Raw genomic sequence first — 21,457 nt, 5'->3', positions numbered from 1 at the left:
TTGACCGGTTTTAAATTGATATCTAATGTGAAAGTTGCATTCATTATTTCTGTGATTGTTTAACTTATCCATTACATTTTGGACAATTACATTTGGTTATGAGGGTGCTGAGTAAGGTTCTACTTTTTGAATATGTATATACACATCAGCTTCTCTAATGTGTAATTAGCACCTTTTGTTAGTAGGTGAACTGAACGTTTAGAGCACCTCGATTTAACAAAAAATTGTTGCACTACTTATTGACACAAGATTTGATCAAAATCAATGTACTAGCATTTGAGGTGTGGTAATTTTCCAATTGGGAACTACTACTATCTTATATGAATTCATTAGATCATAGAACTTGCTGGTCCTAGTGACTGCCTTTGGCATAGGGGGTCACTGTAACCTCATGGTATACGGGCACGGGCCCGATCAACACTATGAACTACTCAGTGGCAGCCTCTCCTGGAATATGGGGTCACGGGCCACTACCACATGGAAGTGTTATAGCCCTTACATTCATCAGTCTTCTCATGGCAGCCCCTCCACGCATGACTGAGTCACCACTCCCCAATACTAAAAAAAAAGCCTCTGGCGCGATCGATGCAGTGATACACATAGCTCAATTAGCAGTGGTAATCATCTGGCAAACATTACACACATGAGCAATGACCTGAACGGTGCAGCAGCCGTCTCCTCACACAGGGAGTCCACTCAACCGGGGTCCCCCACTGGACCTACTTCACCAATACTCTCCTCTTCCTCACATAGCACACCTATCTAGGCAAGCAGGCAGACACTGGAGTTCCAGGCTCCAGGATAGGTGGTCTTGGTTTCTCTGAGTGCTGCCCCCTCATCCGACAGAGATATTAGCAGGCCTTGGCCCCCAGACCTGGTATTTTAGAGCTTCCCCTCCTCACACAGCCTGTCTGGCTGTGTAGTAGATGACAATTTGGGGGTCTCAAGCTCCCATTTTTATAGTCCATTTCCTGACAACAAATGTGGTTCTGAGTCTGGAGGTCTAAGGTTTATGTTGGGGGTTTGCTTCTTTTGAAGTGCCCTCTTCTTTCACTTGAACGCTGCTATCACAGCAGGAGCAGCTTCAAGGCTGATAGCCCCTCAACACAGGCCATGGGAGTGACAAGATTTCACACCTGGATGTCATCTGCCGTGATATGTGTATTAAAAAGTTTATGAAACAAACAAAAAGGGGGGAGAGAAGTCAGGTTCATTGTAGACTCGCCCTCCTTTCATTCATGAACAATCAGGAAGAGTCCACCCGTACTGAAAATAACTAACCTTCCAGTGATCTTTATAGTATTAAAAAAACCGATGAGTTGTTTTTTAAATAACCCTCACCCACCAAAATGTCCCTTGGTGGCATGCATCGGGTTCTTCCTGCCCGCTGCGAGACGGGTTGTGCTACGAACGACGGAGACGTGGGAGCACTTTGTGGGTGTGGACTATAAAGTGATTAGTGAAATGGGAATGGAAGGATCAGACAAGTGAGTTAAAAGATACGTGGCTACGTGGAACCTAAGTTTTTATTAAATCCTGTAGCTGGTATTATTACAAAGGGGGAAGAAGAGAAACACACTGTGATGTGTGTGTTTCCTGGTCTACATGTTTCAAGCCATCCCCTAAGGCTTTTCATCAGGACCAGACTGAATGATCCCTGGTCCCACTCCTATAACAATACCCTATTGGTTTCCTTAATCATATTAAGGAAATATTATCATGCAAATACAATACCTAGTGCCAGACGTACGACCATTTTTGCATGCAAAAGCAGGTTTGCGAACCCGTTTGCGCATGCAAAAACTGCATGGGCCATGTACAAAGCCTATTTAGCAAGTCTCAATTTATTTGCGATTAGCTAAATACGTTTTGTGACACGCTATTAGAAAGGGGCGTTCCCTTCCTAGTAGCAAACGCAAACCCTTTCATGAATGTTTTGTGACTCCAACTGAGGTCGCAAAACCCTCACAAATTACTAGGGACCAATACCTGCCCTTAAAAAAACATGAAAACAAAACGTTTCACTTTTATTTCTTTTTTTAATTGCATCCTGTTTTCCTTTAAGGAAAACGGCCTGCAGGGTTGCAAATTGCACGAGGCTCAGTAATATTCACGAGCCTCTCAATTTGCGACCCCATTGTGAATTGCAAACAGTGTGATAAACACTGTTGTATATTCAAAATAGCGCCTCGCCAATTTGCGCAGCGCGATTTTGAGTGTCGTGCATCTGGCCCCTATTAGGTATATTTCTTGAATAAGATATGGTTATTGCCTAATTTGGGCCCCATGAACTCAGCATGGGAGGGAAGGGGAGCCTACAGTCACACAGTCCTCAAAGGTGCACGCTCGCCCTGCATACTCTGCAGGCCCCTTCCTTGTGACCTCTCACTGAATCAAAGAGCACCCTTTGAAGTGTTCAGGGGTAACCTTGCCCTCTCCTCTCCAGTGTCTGTCCAACGAAGCTTACAGGAATGCAGCAACGCACAAATCTGTCAGGTCTGGGTCTCCCAAAATGGAACCAAGGGCCTTCCATACATAGTGCCATGCACAGGTACGCATATACCCAAGGCATGCATACAGCATACACACACTGCACAGCACTGTAGCCTTCTTGTACTCCAACACTCATTGGCACACATACCTCCAGCACATACACTTAACATGGATGCACTGCAGATCACTGTAGCCTTTCTGTACTGTACCACTCATAGGAACACATCTATCCAGCAAAATCATTTACCATGCATGTACTTCACAGCACAACATCCTCCATGCATCGTACCGGATGTATGACATTACAACGCATGCTTTTACCACGCATGCATTTACAACGCGGTTTTTACAACGAAAACCTTTTCAACGCATAGCACTTTGGGGTGCTGGATAGTAAATAGTTTAATTTACTATTCCAACTCCAGTCCCCGTGGACACTAGGGAAGGTGTTGGATAGAAAATTAAACTTATTCCCTAGCGCAATGCGTTGTAATGGTTTGCGTTGTAAAAGTTGCGTCGTAAAGGCACTGCGTGGTAAAAGTTGTGTTGTAAAGGATGTTTCCCATCGTACCACTCATATGAAAATATACACCCAACACATTCACTCACCATGCACGCACTACTCAGTACTGCATAATCCCGGGATTGCACCCTTCCACGGCACACATACACCGAGCACAGATACACCACACCTGTGCTGCGATGCACTACACAGCAAACTAATATAGGCCATGGGTGAGTTAAGCACACAGCAGCAGAACTTACAAAAATGAGTAAACCTGTAGGTCTCACTCTGGTGACACAAGTTAAAAAGTACCTGATCACTTCTACAGATCACTACATGGTATGTTGGCAGCACCTCGCTCCTGCTGCCTAGCTCCTGGTAAAGGCAGTAGCCTCGTACCATTATCAGAGCAGCGTCTTGGCCATCCCTCTTAGTCCAACAAGACTGAAATCTGCGAGAAAGGTCTATGTCATGGTGCATGCACTGGATCCGTGTTTGCCTATGACATGAAAAATCTGAATTAGGGATCCAGGCATCGGTGCATTTGGGTACTAAGTGCAGGAGTGCATGTCAAGTACTGTGCAGAGGACTCTTCCATCCCAACAGTGTGTATTAGGGATACAGGAGTGTACAACTCAGACCAGTTAAGGGTAATTGTACTTAACGCCTCAGAAGTATCACAAGTGGGGATCACAACTTGCACCGGAAAACCGATCGCTGCACAAACACCAATGAGATTTACTACCTGCCTTGGACACTGAGCTGTAGCTATGAACTTCAGCCAGTAGATTCAAAGGGCCAGATGTACGACACGCAAAATAGCGCCTCGCAAATTTCGAGTTTTTTGTGACTTGCAATTTGCGAGGTGCTGTATTAGATGTACAACAGTGTGTATCACACATTGGGAATGGCAGGCTCTCCCAGGTATGGTGGCCTGCTGGCCTCAACAGACCACTATGTCTGGGACTGCTTTTAAATGAAGCAGATTTTTAATGCATTCCTTAAAGGAAAACGGGATGCATTTAAAAAACAAAAAAATGAAACGTTTTCGTTTCATTTTTTAAGAGCAGGCAGTGATCCTTGGGACCACTTAAAAAATATTCTCCCCTATATTTGCAAAGGGTAAGGGGTCCCATGAGGACCCCTTCCTTTTGCGAGTGCATTACCACCAACTTGAAGAGGCTGGTAATTTGCGAGTGTTTTGCGACGGCAATTGCGGTCCCAAAACATTCATACATGGGCTTGCGCTCGCTATTAGGAAGGGAAGGCCCCTTTCTAATTGCGAGTCGCAATGCCTATTTAGCAAGTCGCAAATAAATTCTGACTTGCTAATAGGCTTTGTACATGGCCCATGCTGTTTTTACATGAGCAAACGGGTTTGCATACCCGTTTGCGCATGCAAAAAGGGTCGTACATCTGGCCCAAAGTAATAATCAAGTGGCTTTACGAAAAAAGTGGTGTTCAAGTTAGCTTCTGACTTATATGATTATCAATAAGGACTAGCTATGTTTGTGGTTAGAGACTCAAGAATGCGTACGTGTGCATGCAAACCATTAGGTTTGATCATGAAGCCCTCACCCACCAACCTAGTTGGTGGCATGCTTCATCATCGGGCCCACCACAGTGACACCGAATGTGTCCCGGGTGTGCTTCGATGCCAGATTACTGCGGAGCTGGTATTTTTGCTGAGTGTGCAGTGTAGTGAGTGAGTTAGTGATAATTAAAAGCTATACAGTGGTGCCCGGTACCCAAGGGTAAATGGATAAACTTTAATCACCGGGCCCCTGTTAGCAGCTAAAAGGCAGACGGACGCGCTGGAGTGCGGATTATGACCTCCAGCGTCCTGTGTGGTCTACATGTTTCAGCCAGGCCTTTGATTTTAAACTGGCTTTCCTCAGGACCAATGAGTATATGAAAGGTGCAAATAAATACTTAATTTTAAGTGATTGTGTTTGTTTAATTAGAGTGTCGCACTCGCTAAGGTGCGTTATATGTCAGAGGGGGATTCCCTCTTGCTTTACTGTACATATAGCATTAAGGACATAGACAGACGTACAGGGTAGAGTCAATTAGCATGATTTGCTAGGCACACAACATATTGCCGACTGCTAAGTTGCATGCACGGCCTAGAGTTGGCTAAAAGGTGGTCACGCCAAGGGCATGACTAGCGTGAGTTATCTTAGTGTAAAGCCGGTTGTCTGGTGGTGGGCTAAACAGCGGGGAATAGCATGGTGAGGTACAGATAAGTAATACGAATTATCCTCACACTGGATACTTGCTGTTAAAGCCTCCTTGGGTCACTTGGCAGAGAGAAAGACCCTATGGTAGTTTGAGAAAGGGATTGATTAGGATTCACCCTGTAAGGAGAGAAAGGTATCTGATTACCAGGATCGTAGCGGTCGGTAGCGTTTTACTCACGAAATTTCCGGTCTGGATCCTCCTTGGACCTGTCGTCCATCTGCGGTGCCCCGAATGATTGGACGGGGCCGTTCATCAGGTTTAAATAGCCCACTTGATAATGTGCACCTGGAGGTATTGCTGGAAATAAAAGATGGTGCCGACTCACTCAGGGAGCTGAGTCATCGTGTGCGCTGCGCATGTGGACGGGAGTAGCGTGGCTAACGTGCATGTGCTGTGTGCCCTCTGACAGTGAGGAGGTGCGGCATCTGTGCGCATGGGCGGAATACACTCCAAGTAGTGCGGAGTGCTTGTGCATGCGCAATTGTCGCGCATGAGGCAGGATACGAAAGCTGGCCTGATGTAGGCTAATACTCTTATTATAAGGAGTAGAGCAATTACAAAAGAGAAATCACAGTACTAGAGAGCTGGGAATGTCAGGGTCATTGAGAATATTCAGAGAGAAACGGTTCAATAGGCCATTAGAGTGTAGGTGGGGAGTCAGTGTGGCTCCTATGTGGCGCTTGTATCTAAGGGCGCAGTCAGTGTTGAATATAGGCTTATGGCTCAGGTGGTGAGTGAATTCCACGGGATGGAGTCGTTCAGGCCCTCTGTACGTGTGGATAGACGATATAGCCAGCGTTGTTCCTTCATGAGGAGGGTCTTCTCATTGGACTGGGTCACGTCAAACTGTTCAATGACCGTCCAGGTGAAGTCGTTTGGGGTGTGGTTCTGCGACAAGAAATATTCAGTCAATCTACTTATGTTTTTGCCGCAACGGATGGTGCTCCTGTGTTCGGTCATTCTGGTTTTGACATTTCTGGTGGTCATACCTATGTACCTCAGGCCGCATCTGCACGTTATTAAGTACACCAGATTGGCTGAATTGCAGTTGGTGAATTGGCGGTGCATCCAGATTTTGCCGATTTCTAGGCAGAGTGTTTTGGACGGGGAGGTTATGTGACATACGCTGCAGTTGTTACAGTAATCTGGCGTCGAAGCACACCCGGGACACATTCGGTGTCACTGTGGTGGGCCCGATAATGAAGCATGCCACCAACTAGGTTGGTGGGTGAGGGCCTCATGATCAAACCAAATGGTTTGCCTGCACATGTACGCATTCCTGAGTCTCTAACCACAAACATAGCTAGTCCTTATTGATAATCATATATACTTTTGGGGGGATCTGGACTAGCTTACCTAGTCTCTCTCTCCTTTTTGATTTGGCAACTTCTGACTTATGTCAGCTTAGGACTCCGATAATTACTGGGACAGTAGCAGTGCAGTGAGACTGAGCAATTTTTTCACATGCCAAGTTTTGAAAAATCACATGAATGTAGCAATTAAACAGAAAACTGCCCACGTAACCACAAAGCTGTGTAGCATTCTTGCTTTGGAAGTGTAAATCCAGTTCCCTGACTGAGGGTCAGGAATGCCTTCCCTTTTTGTGTACCTAAGGATTATGCATGAGTTGGTGCACTAGTCATACTGGAAGCCATAACATGAGTTGAATTCTCAGACTACTTATGTATAGAAACCGAGGGAAGGGAGCTGGTAATGAGCACGAATTCAGACAGTCAGTTGTGTCTGCAGGGATGGATGGGAGCTAAACCTTTATCTATGGCAGATAATGTTCATATTATTCCAACTGCAAGCATGTAGAGAATTGTCCATGACCCTATGTACATACCAGTAGGGACCTGTATGTCAGAATATTGAGTATTTAATTTAACGCTACCATAACATCATTGCAAAAATATCAAGAAGGTACGTAAATATAGGTAAGAATAGCTTTACGGTTGTTAACTTAATATCTAAGTACGTTGAAGATCTTTAATTTATGAAGGTACATATAGGTGGAGTTAAGTATACAAACCAATACATACCTACATTCAGTTCAATTGCCGATGTTTTTGCTGTTGATATTTTCTACCATATTATGGTAGTACGATGTTGATTACTCTGTATTCTGGCACCATACTTGAAAGGGTGAACATATTTGTAAATCAAGTAGGAGAATTATTGACACCCACACCATGGTGTGTTTGCTGGGGATTGAGGAGAGCTTCATGGAATTCTGTGCTACACTACTGTTAAGCAGGGAGTATGACCAGAGTGGGTCTGGGGATGCAAATCCATGTCCTCTTTTTACAAGAGTTGTATTATCAGTGGGGAAAGTTGTGGAAGCCAGAGAGAGTGTGTGTCTGCTTGTTGTGTACCTCTTTCAAGACCACTGAGGAAGGACAGAATTAAAGAAAGGCTGATGAAAAAACATGTTGCCTACCTGCTAATCATCATATCAAGTTGCTGTAACAAAACCCTCTTCAAAGAGGGCAATAAGAAGGAAAATAAGACACAAAGGTTTTGCATTTTCCCAGTCAACTAAAGCCACCAAGGGCCAGATGTAGGTGGCCATTTACCGGCCGGTAACGGACGATTTCGGCCGTTACCGACCGATAAATGGGTTTTTGGGATGTATGGGGCCAATTTTACCGAATCTGTAAATTTACTGATTCGGTAAAATACTGAATCAGTATTTTTACCGATTCGGTAACTTCTAGATGTAGGTGGGTCTCTTCTGAGTCCCAAAGGCCTTTCAGAATCGGTATTTTACCACCCAATCCAATTGAGTGGTAAAATACCGAATCCAGGTGTGCATGCACATGTGTGCATGCACACCTATGCCATGTGACAGACAGACATGCCCTTAGGGCATGTCTGTGTGCCACATGGCACACAAGCCTGTATTTGGGGTGCTAGAGGGTGTCAAAGTGACACCCCCTGCACCCTTGCTGGAATCGGTATTTACCGAATCGGTAAATACCGATTCGGTAATGCCCATTGATTCCTATGGGCTTCAATGCCCATAGGAATCAATGGGCATTACCAAATCAGTATTTACAGAATCGGTAAATACCGAATCTCATCGATTCGGTATTTACAGATTCTGTAATACCTACATCCCCCCCCCCCTCTATTTTACCGCTTCTTAAATACTGAATCGGTAAAATTCGGTATTTAACCCTTTCGATGCTGATGACGAGCTCAGCTCGTCATGATGCACGGTTGAGCTGTGCTGATGACGAGCTGATCTCGTCATGAACAATGGGAAACAGTGGCCTGCAGCACAGGAGGGGAAAACACCTAGCAGCCAAGGTGTTAAGAAGTGGTAAAATAAAATTACCTACATCTAGGCCTAAGTGGTAAATTAGCATTTTAGGGAGATAAGCAATTCAATCTATGTTCGTCGGCTTCGACTGCCTTTTGGTTCAGTTACTCAATGGGATATAATTTCTGCACAATTGTGGCTTCCTGGATTGGCACAAATTTGCAGATTAGATATTATGCACCAGCGGTAAAATCTAGAAAGGGTTTCAGCTGTCTAAACTCAAAGGTTTATAAAAATATCAACACATTACCATTTAAGACCACAAGAATATTAAGAGCCACTTAGTCTGTTGCTTTTCATATTTAATCTTTAAATGTGAACACATTTCCTCGACTTTCTGATGAAAACGCTTCATATCAGTAATGAAGCATGCTTCCTTCTGCATGGAAGCAGTTCAAAGCATACAGTACTCTCTAAGTCAAACTCATTGGAGATAATAGTTTTGAGAATCTATTTTCTTACCTAGCAAAAAGGCATTGATTTGTGTTGTACACTCTAAGGATGCAGCTTTCCTGCCAATAGGAACATCAATTATTTGTACATTTTGAGGCAGATTTGCAAGCCCCTTGCAATGCTTTTGCACCGCTGTTGCGTCACTTTTTGTGTCGCAGCAGCAGCGTAAATAATGTGCCACATTGCAGCCCGTTTACAATGTGACCCATCTTGGGAGATGCATCACCTTGCAAAGCCCAGTGTCACATCGAACCTGTGTCAGGTATAATGTATGCAGGGTGGGCATTCCCATGGAAGGAAGCCTCGTAAAAGTGAAGCAGTGAAATCTACAAGATTTCACTGCCCCACTTCTAGGATGCCACTGTGTCAAAATCCTATGCCTGCTCCGAGCAGGCTTAAGGAGTGACAGGGTGTATTGGGAATCGGCCTCCCCATGCATTGCTGGAGTTGCGTCATGCTTGTGACACAACTCCAGCAATGCGTGACTTTTGCACCAACAGATGAGTCAGAATTTCTGACGCACCTGTCAATCCGTGCGCCATGGTGCACCGTATTGTAAATACGGCGCATCCATGGTGGTGCAAGGGTTTCGTAAGGAGGTGCATGGAAACTGACGCATCTACATAGATGCATACGTTTCTTGTAAATCTGCCCCTTTGTATTTAACTATTTGTGAAATTGACATTTTTAAATGTAGCCCCACATTTTTATATGTGCTTGATAAAAAAATATACAGACTTATAAATGTTGAAGGGCTATTCCCAGTACAGAACTGTATAACACATGCATGAAACAGAATGATCTTTGCACAATTACTACAGACACTAAAAGAGCACGTGATGTCAATACTAACCAGCAATGAAGAAAGTAACAAAGTTGTCCAGCATTATTTCCTCATCACATTTCTCTTCCAATGCTACAAATAGAAAACATATGTTTGTAAAATTATTTATGGCACTGAAGGCTCCATAAAGCATCAATCATGCTAAGCCTATTAAATTAAAATCACAATAAATCTTTCAGTTTGGTGTGATTTTCACTGTTACTTTTTCAAACATTTTGTGAATGATGTCCCTTTTTGCTTCAGTAAACTAAACTAATAATGTTGTGACTGGTTACTATTTTGTTGCGTATAAAGAAAACAGATGCTGCATAGGCCATGCAATAACAGCAGCCGATACAGACCTAGATTGTTATCAGCATGCGCACTGACTTCGGGCAGACGTAACTTGTTTATATTAGACCTGCTGGCGTCAAGTTGGGAACAAACCAACATCTGACTATTCAGAGGGGACCACAGGTCACTCTTTCTCAAAGCGACACAACATTCCTCCAAGATTTCACACAAAAATAAAACACTTAAGAATAGAAAAACCCAACCTAAACTTACATTTTTGGCACTCAGAAATCACTCAGGGCCAGATGTAGGTAATCCTAATTTACAGATTTTAAAATATCGAATTTTACTGATTCGGTATTTTAGAATCGGTAATGCTATGTAGGAAAAAATTCGGTAAGTATTACCGAATTGGTACGATTCGATATTTACCGATTCGTTATTCACCGATTCGGTAATTTCCATTCATTCCTATGGGCCTGGATGCCCATAGGAATAAATGGGATGTACCGAATCGGTAAATACCGATTCGGTAATGGGGGAAAACATTCAAGGGTGGCAGGGTGAAACATTGACACCCTGTTGCACCCCTGAACCGTGCATGTGTGCACACGTGGCACACATACATGCCCTAAGGGCATGAATGTCTGCAACATGGCTCTTTTGGAAATGCACAAAAATGCTTTTCCAAAGGTTTTCAATATTTACCACCAACTTTTAGTTGGTGATAAATACCGAATCCTTATCTATGCAATTCACTCATTTGAGTGCTCCCTACATTGCAGATTCGGTAATTTACCGATTCGCCATTTTAGGGAATCAGTATTCTACTGATTCCTTAAAATACCGATTCGGTAAATTACCAAATCTGTAAATTGGTCACCTACATCTCAAAAGCCTAATACTGATCGGTAACGGACGAAATTCGGTAATATCGGCCGTTACCGACATCTGGCCCTTCTTACAGAACTGACCTTCTAGTTGGGCATATCTGTCCTGTAGTCTTGCAATGTCTGAACATAATCCTTGTAACACTGTCAAGGCTGGCAGTGAGGTCTGAAGGAATAGTGATGCTAACCCTCCGTGGACCTGAGGGCACAGCTGAGAGACAGTGAGGTCTCTCCAGACTGGAACAGGGTGAATAATGTCTCATGGAGCTCCGAACAGAAACTGTCGGAGACAGTTCTATCGATGATTGGTCCAGGTATCACTGGCCATTGCAGGTGAGTTACAAGGAGTACTCTCTAAATTCTCTTAAAATGGAAGACATTCCTAGTGATGCTGAAGTCCCCTCTCAAAGCAGTGACTATTTTTCCTTTGATTCTGGATGTGCCCAGTGAAGCCATGACATGTACTCAGGCCAGTGCAACTGTTGCTACTGCACAGGGCGTCTATCTTAGAGGGTGCTGTGTTTTCAAATCATTTATGGTTTTAGCAACACCTGTTGAAGAGGTTCTTGTGTGCCCAGCAATATTTAGATGACAATAAAAACGCCAAGATAACTCTGGTGATTTATTTACTAGCTGGAGAAAGATCAGAGTGTTGTCTAGTGGGAGTTTTGACTCATAATAAAGTAGAGCAGAGAATTAATAGGCCACATTGTATGTTATGTAGATAGCTCACATGCGTTACTGGTTTTGTCACAGAAATCCGTTTTTTTTTTACATTTCATAAGTTAAAATCCTAGTATAGCACAGTGAGCTAGAACTGTCATCAGAGATCTGCATGCAACCTGCAAAGTATAGGTTAGAAAGTTATGTTTTTTCCACAGTCTGAATATCTTATAAAAGAGTTTTTTTGGGAATAAATAAATTCTTATAAAGCCAACACCATCACTGCTACGTTTTCAAATCAGAGTTCATGCTTCTCAGTTGCAGGCACTTTTAACATATGGGGGGTAATTACGGTTTCGACCGCAGTATTTGGATACGACCGCCCACAGGGTTGTTGCAAACATCTATTTTTCAATGGAAGCTTGTGCAGTGGGCAGAAGAGAAAAAATTGATTTTTTTAAACATCCCTGCACCGTGTGGTAGGCCCTCATTGTGAAAGGATGTTTAGGGGGCACCATAGTTTCCTCCCTGAACACTGTGCAGAGAACCAGGGGAGAAGGGGGCCCTGCTGCTTTCCAACAGCCTTTCCATGTCGGAAAGGCCAACATAGAATGGCTGTCGGAAACTGACATGATAATCCATGATAATCCATACGGAGGAGCCGCCATCATTGAGGGATTATGAGGTGCTTTCGACACAACGAGGGGCTCCTTGAGGAGCTTGCTGGAAAGCGGTGGACGGTTCCTTCACTTGCTGCATCCGACCGCACACATTGTAATGCGTCAGTCGGACCATAGCAGCAGATGGCAGTTGAGCCGCAACTGATGAGATGTCGGTTGTGGTCCAACCTCCATCATAATCGGCCCCTTTTTGTCTACCAGTAAGGATGACTTGTAACTCTTACACCTTGTAATCCTCAATGTCTTCCAATATATTGATATTTTTGTGTATGATTCATTATCTCAGTGTAATATGTGTGTGATGTAAAGTGCTCTGACACCCTACATTGGTATGGGTACCACTATAAAACAACTGAAATACACATGAGATAGGGGCTATGGAGAGAAGAAGGGCACTGTTGGAGGGTGGTAGTGAGTGAATCCATGGAGAAGGAGGCCATTGGGAGCATCAACAAGGATTGTCACAGCGAGCACCAGCAGAGCTAAAGTTGGCTATGACTCGGGACCTGGTATGAGGGGTGTTTTGATAATCCATTAGTAACTTGTAGGTGACCCATTCTAGGTGGTCGTTGTCTAGTTCCACAAAGAGAAGAACCTTGAGGAATGTTCTCATAAATCTTTCCTTTAGCTTGGGATATTTTAAGTTTAGAGATTGGAAGTAGTCCGCTAGTTTGTACTCCTGGAATAAAGGGGCATTGTGGTTCTTTGTGTTGCGGATTGCGGCAGTATCCACTTGGCTTATCAATCTTTTACTCATGAGACTTCATACTTCATAGCGATGGCATAATCATCCTCTTTGGCTCAACTGGATCAGCTTTAATCACTTTGATAGATAGGGATTATTCAAATATGTGCAGCTCTTACATTAGCAAGTTCATGTGCTGTCCTCCAAGAGTGTGCAGGTGGCTAAGCCATTTGCCATCTTCAATATCTCTTTCCTTAGGTCTGAGGAGTGACAGCCTTGTATTTCTTGGGAATGCAATCCTCCACTAATGCTGGTGAACCTGCGCATGCTTGTAAGCCCGTGCAGGTAGGCATAGACAGCATCAATAGACTCACTCGATCCTTGTTTTATTAGCCTTAATGAAAACGTTCATAGTCAGGGTTTGCTTTGGTACTGAATTGTTGTTTTAACACAGTTACTGCCGCCTTGTAATCATCATCCTTTCCATTGTCAACAAGAGTAAGAAGCATTAGGTGTACCTCTTCTCTCAGTAAATGCAATAGAATAGACCTTTACATTGCTGTGCCAGGCTCTTTTGACACAGCAAGATAATTTTCAACCATGTGATCCACGCTTTCTACGTATCCACCACTGATGATGAGCTGATAACGTGCTAAAGGGTTGGATGTAATTTACGGCATTGTGCAACATGGTGGGTGTGGTGACACAGATCTCTGGTATCTGTTCCTGCTACGGTAGCATGGCCCAAAATACACTCATGCTGCAATGGTGGGGTGAGAGCTTGTCCATTTGCATTTACCTTATTGCTAACAGACACTAGTTTATCCCCTTTTGTACTTATTTATTTCAGATCACTTGTTTGCAGGGACGTCCTTCTCCCAAGCCAGGACTAGAGTATTGAGTGGCAGAATGAAGCATTGTAGCATTTAACAGCAGTACCATGTGAGGAATTAGTGGGAGAAGTAAGCTGTTACATTGAGGTGGCATTCAGCAATGGGCATCTCATGACAGAGTGATGGTGTTGTGCACTGCTGGTGTGGGGAGAATGCACCTGTTATTCTGACTATGTAGCAAATAGCCTGTGGTGATGAGCAGAACTGATGACAGAGTGATGGTTTTGTGCACTGCTGGTGTGGGGAGAATGCACCTGTTATTCTGACTATGTAGCAAATAGCCTGTGGTGATGAGCAGAACTGCTAGGGGTACCAGGAGTGTCATCTCCTCAGCATGAGAGTATGTGTGACTCCTCCAGCTGTGGTGGTGTGAATGGAGAAAGCAATAATGAGACAATAATGAAACTATTGAGCGTTGAAGGGTCTCCAGGAATACCTACATGGACAGTAGCATAATTACAAATACTAATTGCTAATTTTATGTTGTGTATAAAGTAGGCCCCAGATAGGCCATGCAATAGCAGGAGCAGATGTGAACTCAAATTGGTATCAGTATACACACTGCCGGCATGCAGGCGTAACTCATTCACTTATAGACCTAGGGGCAGATTTACAAGCCCCTTGCGACTCTTTTACACTGCTGTTGTGTCACTTTTGTGACGCAATGGCAGCGTAAACAATGCGCCATGTTGCGACTTATTTACAACGTGACGCATCTGGGCAGATGCGTCACGTTGTAAAGCCCTGTGCTACATGAAACCTGTGTCAGGTTTCATGTGGGCGTTCTGTCGCAGGGTGGGCGTTCCCTCGTAGGAAAGCCCCGTAAAACTGACGCAGTGAAATCTACAAGATTTCACTGAGTCAGTTTTACGACGCTGCTGCGTCAAATCCTTATGCCTGCTTAAAGTAGGCGTAAGGAGTGACCACCACTTGAGTATGGGTGGCCTCTGTGCATTGCAGGAGTTGCGTCGCGCTTGCGACGCGACTCCAGCAATGTGTCACGCATCTTCCCTTCCTTGCACCATGGTGCCCTGCATTGTAAATACCATGCCACACGCCGATGGCAGCAGAACGGATTCAGTGCAGTTCTCGCCAGATTTCTAATTGAAGGAAAGCAGTGCTTCTCCCGGACCTCCGGATTAACTGCCGGGCGTTCCATTCGTCAACTTGTCTCTCACTCGTTTTCAAGTTCAGACATTCCAAACCGCGTGAAGCTGCCGACCTTCCTTACAGCCCCTGAGTGCTTCCTGCAGGAAAGGATTCACCCAGTCCACGTCCTGAGGAGAACCCACAACTCACCAGTGGTTCGAAACGTGTTGACCCCCAGCTTGTGACAAGGAAGAAGGGTGCAACTAGGGAATAAATAACACTACTCTCACTCTCCCCAGTTGTCCAATCCTCAAAACACCTAATCACAGGCTTATCGAGACAGGCAGGCAGTATAACTAAATCCCTGTGTCCGCCTGTTTTTTGGTATACAATTTGAAGGACTGGTGCTTGTGTTAAATGTTTCTTATGTCCCAATTGATTTGTATATAGCTATGTTTTTGGTGTTTCTGAATTTTGTGTATTTATTGTGTACAGTTTCAACACTTGTATATATTGCGCACATTTTTGTCTGAATGTTTACTTGACTGTTTCGATAAATGTGCCTTTGAAGACATACTTATAAGTTAATGAAAATTTGAATAAAATTTAAATCGTCTCCAAACAAATCCGTGGATCACTTAGTACAGACAGGCTGAGTGCCTCCCAAATCATGGCAAAGCAATACCTGACCGGCTACTTGTTCTGTTTTGTAAGATTGTTGAGGTCCAAGCCGGTCAGAGACAGGACCCAAACCTTTTTTGTTGCCCCGCATTGTAAATGCAGCGCATCTCTGGTGGCGGAATTAGGTGATTGCATGACGCATCTGTTCTGCCGCATCCCTGCTGATTTGCAGAGATGCGCCAGAACATGTAAATATGCCCCCTGGTTGGGAACACACCAAAATCAGGCCGTCTAGGGGCGGTTCCCAGGTCACTCCCACTTGACCCATGCAACAGTTGCCCAGTTACTTCTATTTTCACATTTAAAAAAATGATATTTGTTTATAATTAATTGATCTTAATCACTATAAAACCCAAACACAGGAGGACATTTTAAGTTTGCTGCATGACTGGGGTGGGAGGCATAGGGCTTCCTCTGCCCCAGACTTATGGTGTCCGCACGCCATTCTTAGAACTTGCTCCCCAGCTGTCAGTGTAGTTTTCCCCTGAACCAGTTTCCATCGCAATATTGAGAAAACTGTGATGGCAGGTCCCACTTGCCATGTCAGCATGTTGGCCTAAGCTGAAGCCAAAAGGGTTTTTTGCTTGTTGCAGGCTATCTTTGATGTACCTCTACTGGTCCACCACCGGAACAATCTGTGGAGTACAAATCCGTCATTCATTCAATAGTTTAATAGACAAATAGTTTTCCTCTGAGGGACCTCTTAGTGGCATCTGTGCGAGTTCCATCGCAGTTCAGTTACCTCTTTCTTTCCTAAACAGGCATTAGTTAACTGCTCGCAAATGGAATGATTCATTATAATCGTGATGCTTTCTAAATCATTGAATAATTTGTGTCTGATGTAAATGCAAATCCGTATTTGTAAAGTGCAAGCTACTCACCATTATGGGTCTCAAGGGCCGTCGTGAAAATTAGGTGTGCTTTTCCCTAGAGTCACACAGTGCTGAGCTGAGCTGCCGGAGCCGGGGATCGAACCATGAACCCTGTGCTTCTGAAGTCAGCTGCCCTGGCCGCTGCACCACACCTCTCCACTACTCTACTCTGATGCATTCAAAACACAATTTAGGGCGTGGCTAGCAGCCAAGCATGGCGGCTGCATAACAGAAGAGCTCCTGGAGCACTGAGGCTCATTTTTTAAATCCGACCAACTGATCCGGTGCATTCCCACCGGAAGAGGCAGACCCCGAGACCTGAGAACAGCCGGCGTCAGCGGATCCGGTCCCGATCGAAATTCCTCGTCAGGAACTGGTCCGGAAGCGGAGAGGCGAAGTGGGGCATACTACCATCGATGCAACACCGGCCTGGAATGACTGAGAGCCCGTGCGGAAGTGGGGGCTGGACGGCTGAGTGAGTCTGCAACTGACCGGTCCACCGGTGGATGGGAGACGCGCCGCGCACGTTGAAGGGCAGCGAGAGCAGGCAATAAAATAAGGACCCCGCGATACCCATCCTGAACAGTGAGGACGATAACGGAGGTGCAGTTGCCCCGTGAACGGAGAGGAGGTGCGGCCCACCGAGGTGCGGAACTCTCCTGGAGAAGAGAAGCAGCCAGCTCGACCTGAGGGGGAGAACGCCAGCTGAAATCCACCACCGGCGGCGAGGCAAATCCAGCGACCTTACAGGGCCATCACAGGAGGGATAGAAACGCCCGCATGCACCATGAACCAACAGCCTGCCATGCCTACGCCATGAGCTGTGCAAGACTAGACATCTGACCGGGCGCAGAGGAGCGTTGAAAGTGGCTTCGGCAGTCGGACGGGGACACCGGAGGTTGGAAGTAGGAACCGCTTACCCCCCAACAAGATCCTTGGGTGAGGGGTGCCCTGCGGTGAGGGATAGCAAGTCGTCACCACCACAATCAGGACACAGGACACAGCTACCGCGCTGCAACGAGGTTGCATTTCCGCCCCGCCCGCCCCGGGCTGACTTTGCCTGATTTGAGGGTTTTTCGACCAAAAAGGAGGTTGAAAGTGGGAAGCGGAGCACTAGTCGGTGACCCTGAGGTAACAATCGGTGCTGAATACGTGCACAGCTTTCCAAGGCGATTTCGCCAGGGGGCAACATGCACAGATTGAGACCGAAGAGGAGCGGGTAACGCACGACCAGAGGCCTCCACCCATAATATACAGGTGATCAAGGAGCTTGATGTAACAGCCCACTACGTGCTTTAACTGAGAACCGTGACAGCACGATAGCCCTGAGACAGTGGAAGGACGGCTGGGGAAAGACAATATAGGGCATACAAAAAAAACAGCGTCACTGATAGACAAGAGAAAGGCATTGTGGTGTCCTGGGAGCCGCCGGCTTGATAGCGGGTACAACCCACAGTGTGCAGGAGCACGTCGCGGTGCCCGGTTACTACGGACTGGCGCACTCCAAAGGTACAGAATTCCAGCCATAGTGGGCATACGACGATGTGGCTGATTGCCCCCTGTTGGGTTACCGCCAGAGGCACTGTACATCAGGGACCTAAGTGCGACGCACTCCCGCTGCCGTCTTTGCAGCGGTGCCCCACGTTCACAGCCACAGCCAGGTACAAGCGGACGCCATGGCGGGCAGTGGGCCGAAAAACTTGTCGACGCAAGAAAAACTCGATAAATATGCCTATGAGAAACACAACCAACCGTCAAATGAAGACCGCACATCCACGGGCAAGGGTCAAGACACAGAAGGAAGCAAAAAGGTGACGCTAGAAGACATCATGAAAACTCTCTCCAGTGTCCCAACGACGGTGGGAACAATCTGCACTGATGTCAATTTACTACGTGCTGATTTCCATAAAATGTCAGAACGGGTGGGGCAAGTGGAGGTGGTGGCGAAGTCGCTGGTGGAGGACACTTCAGAACTACAGATCGCAATGGAACGCATGGAGACGGTCACCAAACAACTACAAGCGAAGCTGGATGAACAAGAAGGGCGCTCCCGACGGAACAATGTTCGAATCCTAGGAATTCCGGAAACAGAAGGTAAAAGAGCAATGGATCTGTATGTTGAAGAACTTATAAAGAACAAACTACAGCCCAAAGGCCTTTCCCGCTTCTTCTCAGCGGAACGAGCACCGAAGCCGGGCGCCGCACCACGACAAGTCCCAGCCCGTTTATTCAACTTTAGGGACAGGGACTCAATACTACAAGCTGCAAGAGTCTCTCCGCCCATCAAGCTTCAGAATTCCACGCTGCCCTCCTTCCCAGACTACCCGGTGCCGGAAAACCTTCTTCGAGATCAAAAAAGCACTACGGGTGAAGGAACTGTCATACTTCATGCTGTTCCCAGCGAAGTTGCGAGTCGTTGCGGACGGGAAGACATGGTTCTTCGACACTCCTGAGGTTGCGCAGGACTGGCTCGATGGCTGGAGACAAGTGGAGGGGCCTCGCCGATCCAACAGAGAGCATCGAAACCAACTAGCTAGGACACGAGTGGAGCCGCGTTCGGAGGAACTGGCATCTCAAGAGAGGACACCAGAGGCGGGATCAGAGGATGGTCGGCAACCACCCGACTCTTAATTATCCGCGACACCGCAGAATAGACATGGCTCCTTGCGGTAACCTGAGGCTATGCCCCCTGGACTCACGATTGGGTGAAGCCGAGTAAGGTGGACTGAGCCGATAGGGCTCCGGGACTCTTTACCCCCAAAAGCAAGTAAGATGGTTTGGGCTGGGGTTAAGCACTCTGCGAAGTTGGGGAAGGGGGCGGTGTTATGTCCATGGAGCAGTGAAGCAGGGAGGGGGGGTAATTTTAGTTTTAGTTTTAGTTTTGTTGATTTTGGTTCAGGATTCACACGCTATAGCACACCATGTCACGTCCTGCACATGCAGATCTAAGAGCGGCGACAGACACATGTCGTTGCAATTAATACGACAACTAGACACGCTCCTAAGACCACATGATGGCTTACCAGTCCCACACTGCAGCCACTAAGGACATGCCACGCTCCCTGGCATTGCCCCCCCTTCGACTACTCACATGGAATGTTAGAGAGTTGGGGGACAAAATAAAGAGAGGGTTGGTCCTACAAGCAATCAAACACCAAGGCCCCGCGCTAGTGTTACTACAGGAGACGCACCTCACGGGGACGGCATGTCATGCACTCGATAGGCGAGGCTAGAAAATGGCGGCGCACGTAGAGTTCACTGCGGGGTCGCGGGAGACGGGTATCCTGGTGAAAAAAACCTCCCCCTTTATTGTTTTGCAACACAAGGTGGATGATCAAGGCCGCTTTGTGGCTGTTCATAGGCAATGGGAGGGTAAACGCCTAAATGTGGTGTCCGTATATATTCCTCCAGCACTACACTCCATAGCGCTGCCTAGGGGAGTTTCTTCTGACTTACCAGACAGGGGACACGATCATAGGGGGGGACTTCAATGCCATTGTAGACCCAGGGCTGGACACGTCTCCCGTTAGGACACGCGCGTTGGGCTCCCCTGCCTTCCCAGGTTTCATGGCGGCATTGGGACTGACGGATGCCTGGCGCCAAATCCACCCCACAGCAAAGCAATACATGTATCACTCTCCGGTGCATAATAGTCTGTCCCGCATAGATTACTTTTTGCTCCTAGGTGATGGGATGAGGGACATGGACACCATAGACATACTGCCAAGAGGAATTTCTGACACTCTCCTCTGTTGCTATCCCTCTCCACTAAGGAGAAGAAACGCGCGAGAATTTATCCCATATATCCCAATTATCTCATGATCCCCAAAATCAAAAAAGACCTTAAATCTACGACCAAGTATTACTTTGCAGAAAACACAACATCAGTGTCCTCCCCCTCAGTCCTGTGGGAGGCATATAAGACGGTCCTGCAGGGGCAAGCGATTGCCTCAGTCTCGGGACACAAGCAAACAAATCGGCAAGAACTCTCGGAGCTGCCCCTCCAAGAGGCAAACACGGCACACATGACTGATCCCACGACAGAGACTGCACACACTCTAAAATTGCGCCAGCAGCATTACCAAGACCACCTCAAGTCACAAGTCATGGACAGCATATCAAACACAGCACATAGGGTCTATGACATCGGAGACAAGGCGGGGAAAATGCTGGCATGACTGGACAAAAGAGGAGGGAGTAACAGAGGCATACCACACCTACATACCCGAGAGAGACAGCTACAGACACATCCAGAAGATATAGTGCACACCCTGGCGAGGCATTTTCAGGACGTGTATACTCCGAAACAGGAAATCACGGCACAGGCAGCGATGGCTTCCCTTAATAACATAGACATCCCCATGCTTCCCCCGGAGGCTGTACAGGAGCATGAGGCAGATCTGACGGGAGACGAAATACAGCGAGCAATCCAGGCGATTCAATCTGGAAAGGCTCTGGGCCCCAATGGGGTACCCATAGAATGTTATTAGTCATGTCCGAGACCCTTAGTAAGCCCCTATTGGCAATGTATGTGGAGAGGCTGGCGAGGGCGGAACTCCCGCTAAACCAACGTACCGCGACGATCGTGGCAATACCGAAACCGGGCAAGCCAACGGTGGAATGCTCCTCATATCGCCCCATATCCCTTCTTAACGTAGAAGCAAAAATTCTAGCGAAACTACTGGCTAACAGATTGATCAACCACTTGCAACTGTTGATCTACCCAGATCAATCGGGCTTCATGCCCGATAGGAGCACGGCCCTTAATCTTAGGCGGGCACACGGGGTGATAGCGCGAGCCCACTCCCTGTCGGAGGCGGCAGTGATCCTCTCTCTAGATGCCAAGATGGCGTTTGATTTGGTAGAATGG

The 21,457-nt window shown here is 46.3% G+C and overlaps 1 protein-coding gene across 1 annotated transcript in view; it reads right to left on the bottom strand.

Moving 5' to 3' along the window:
- Positions 1-21,457, bottom strand: part of LOC147690169 (cholesterol 24-hydroxylase-like) — a 445,247-nt gene that overhangs the window by 193,317 nt on the left and 230,473 nt on the right. Inside the window, exon 9 of the mRNA XM_086937761.1 lies at positions 9,871-9,933. Coding sequence (XP_086793887.1) covers positions 9,871-9,933 — 63 coding nt within the window. The remainder of the gene's footprint in view (positions 1-9,870; positions 9,934-21,457) is intronic.

This window comes from Lissotriton vulgaris, chromosome 9 (assembly GCF_964263255.1).
Source record: "Lissotriton vulgaris chromosome 9, aLisVul1.2, whole genome shotgun sequence".
NCBI classification, from domain to species: Eukaryota; Metazoa; Chordata; class Amphibia; order Caudata; family Salamandridae; genus Lissotriton; species Lissotriton vulgaris.
This window is presented reverse-complemented; position numbering and strand designations above follow the sequence as displayed.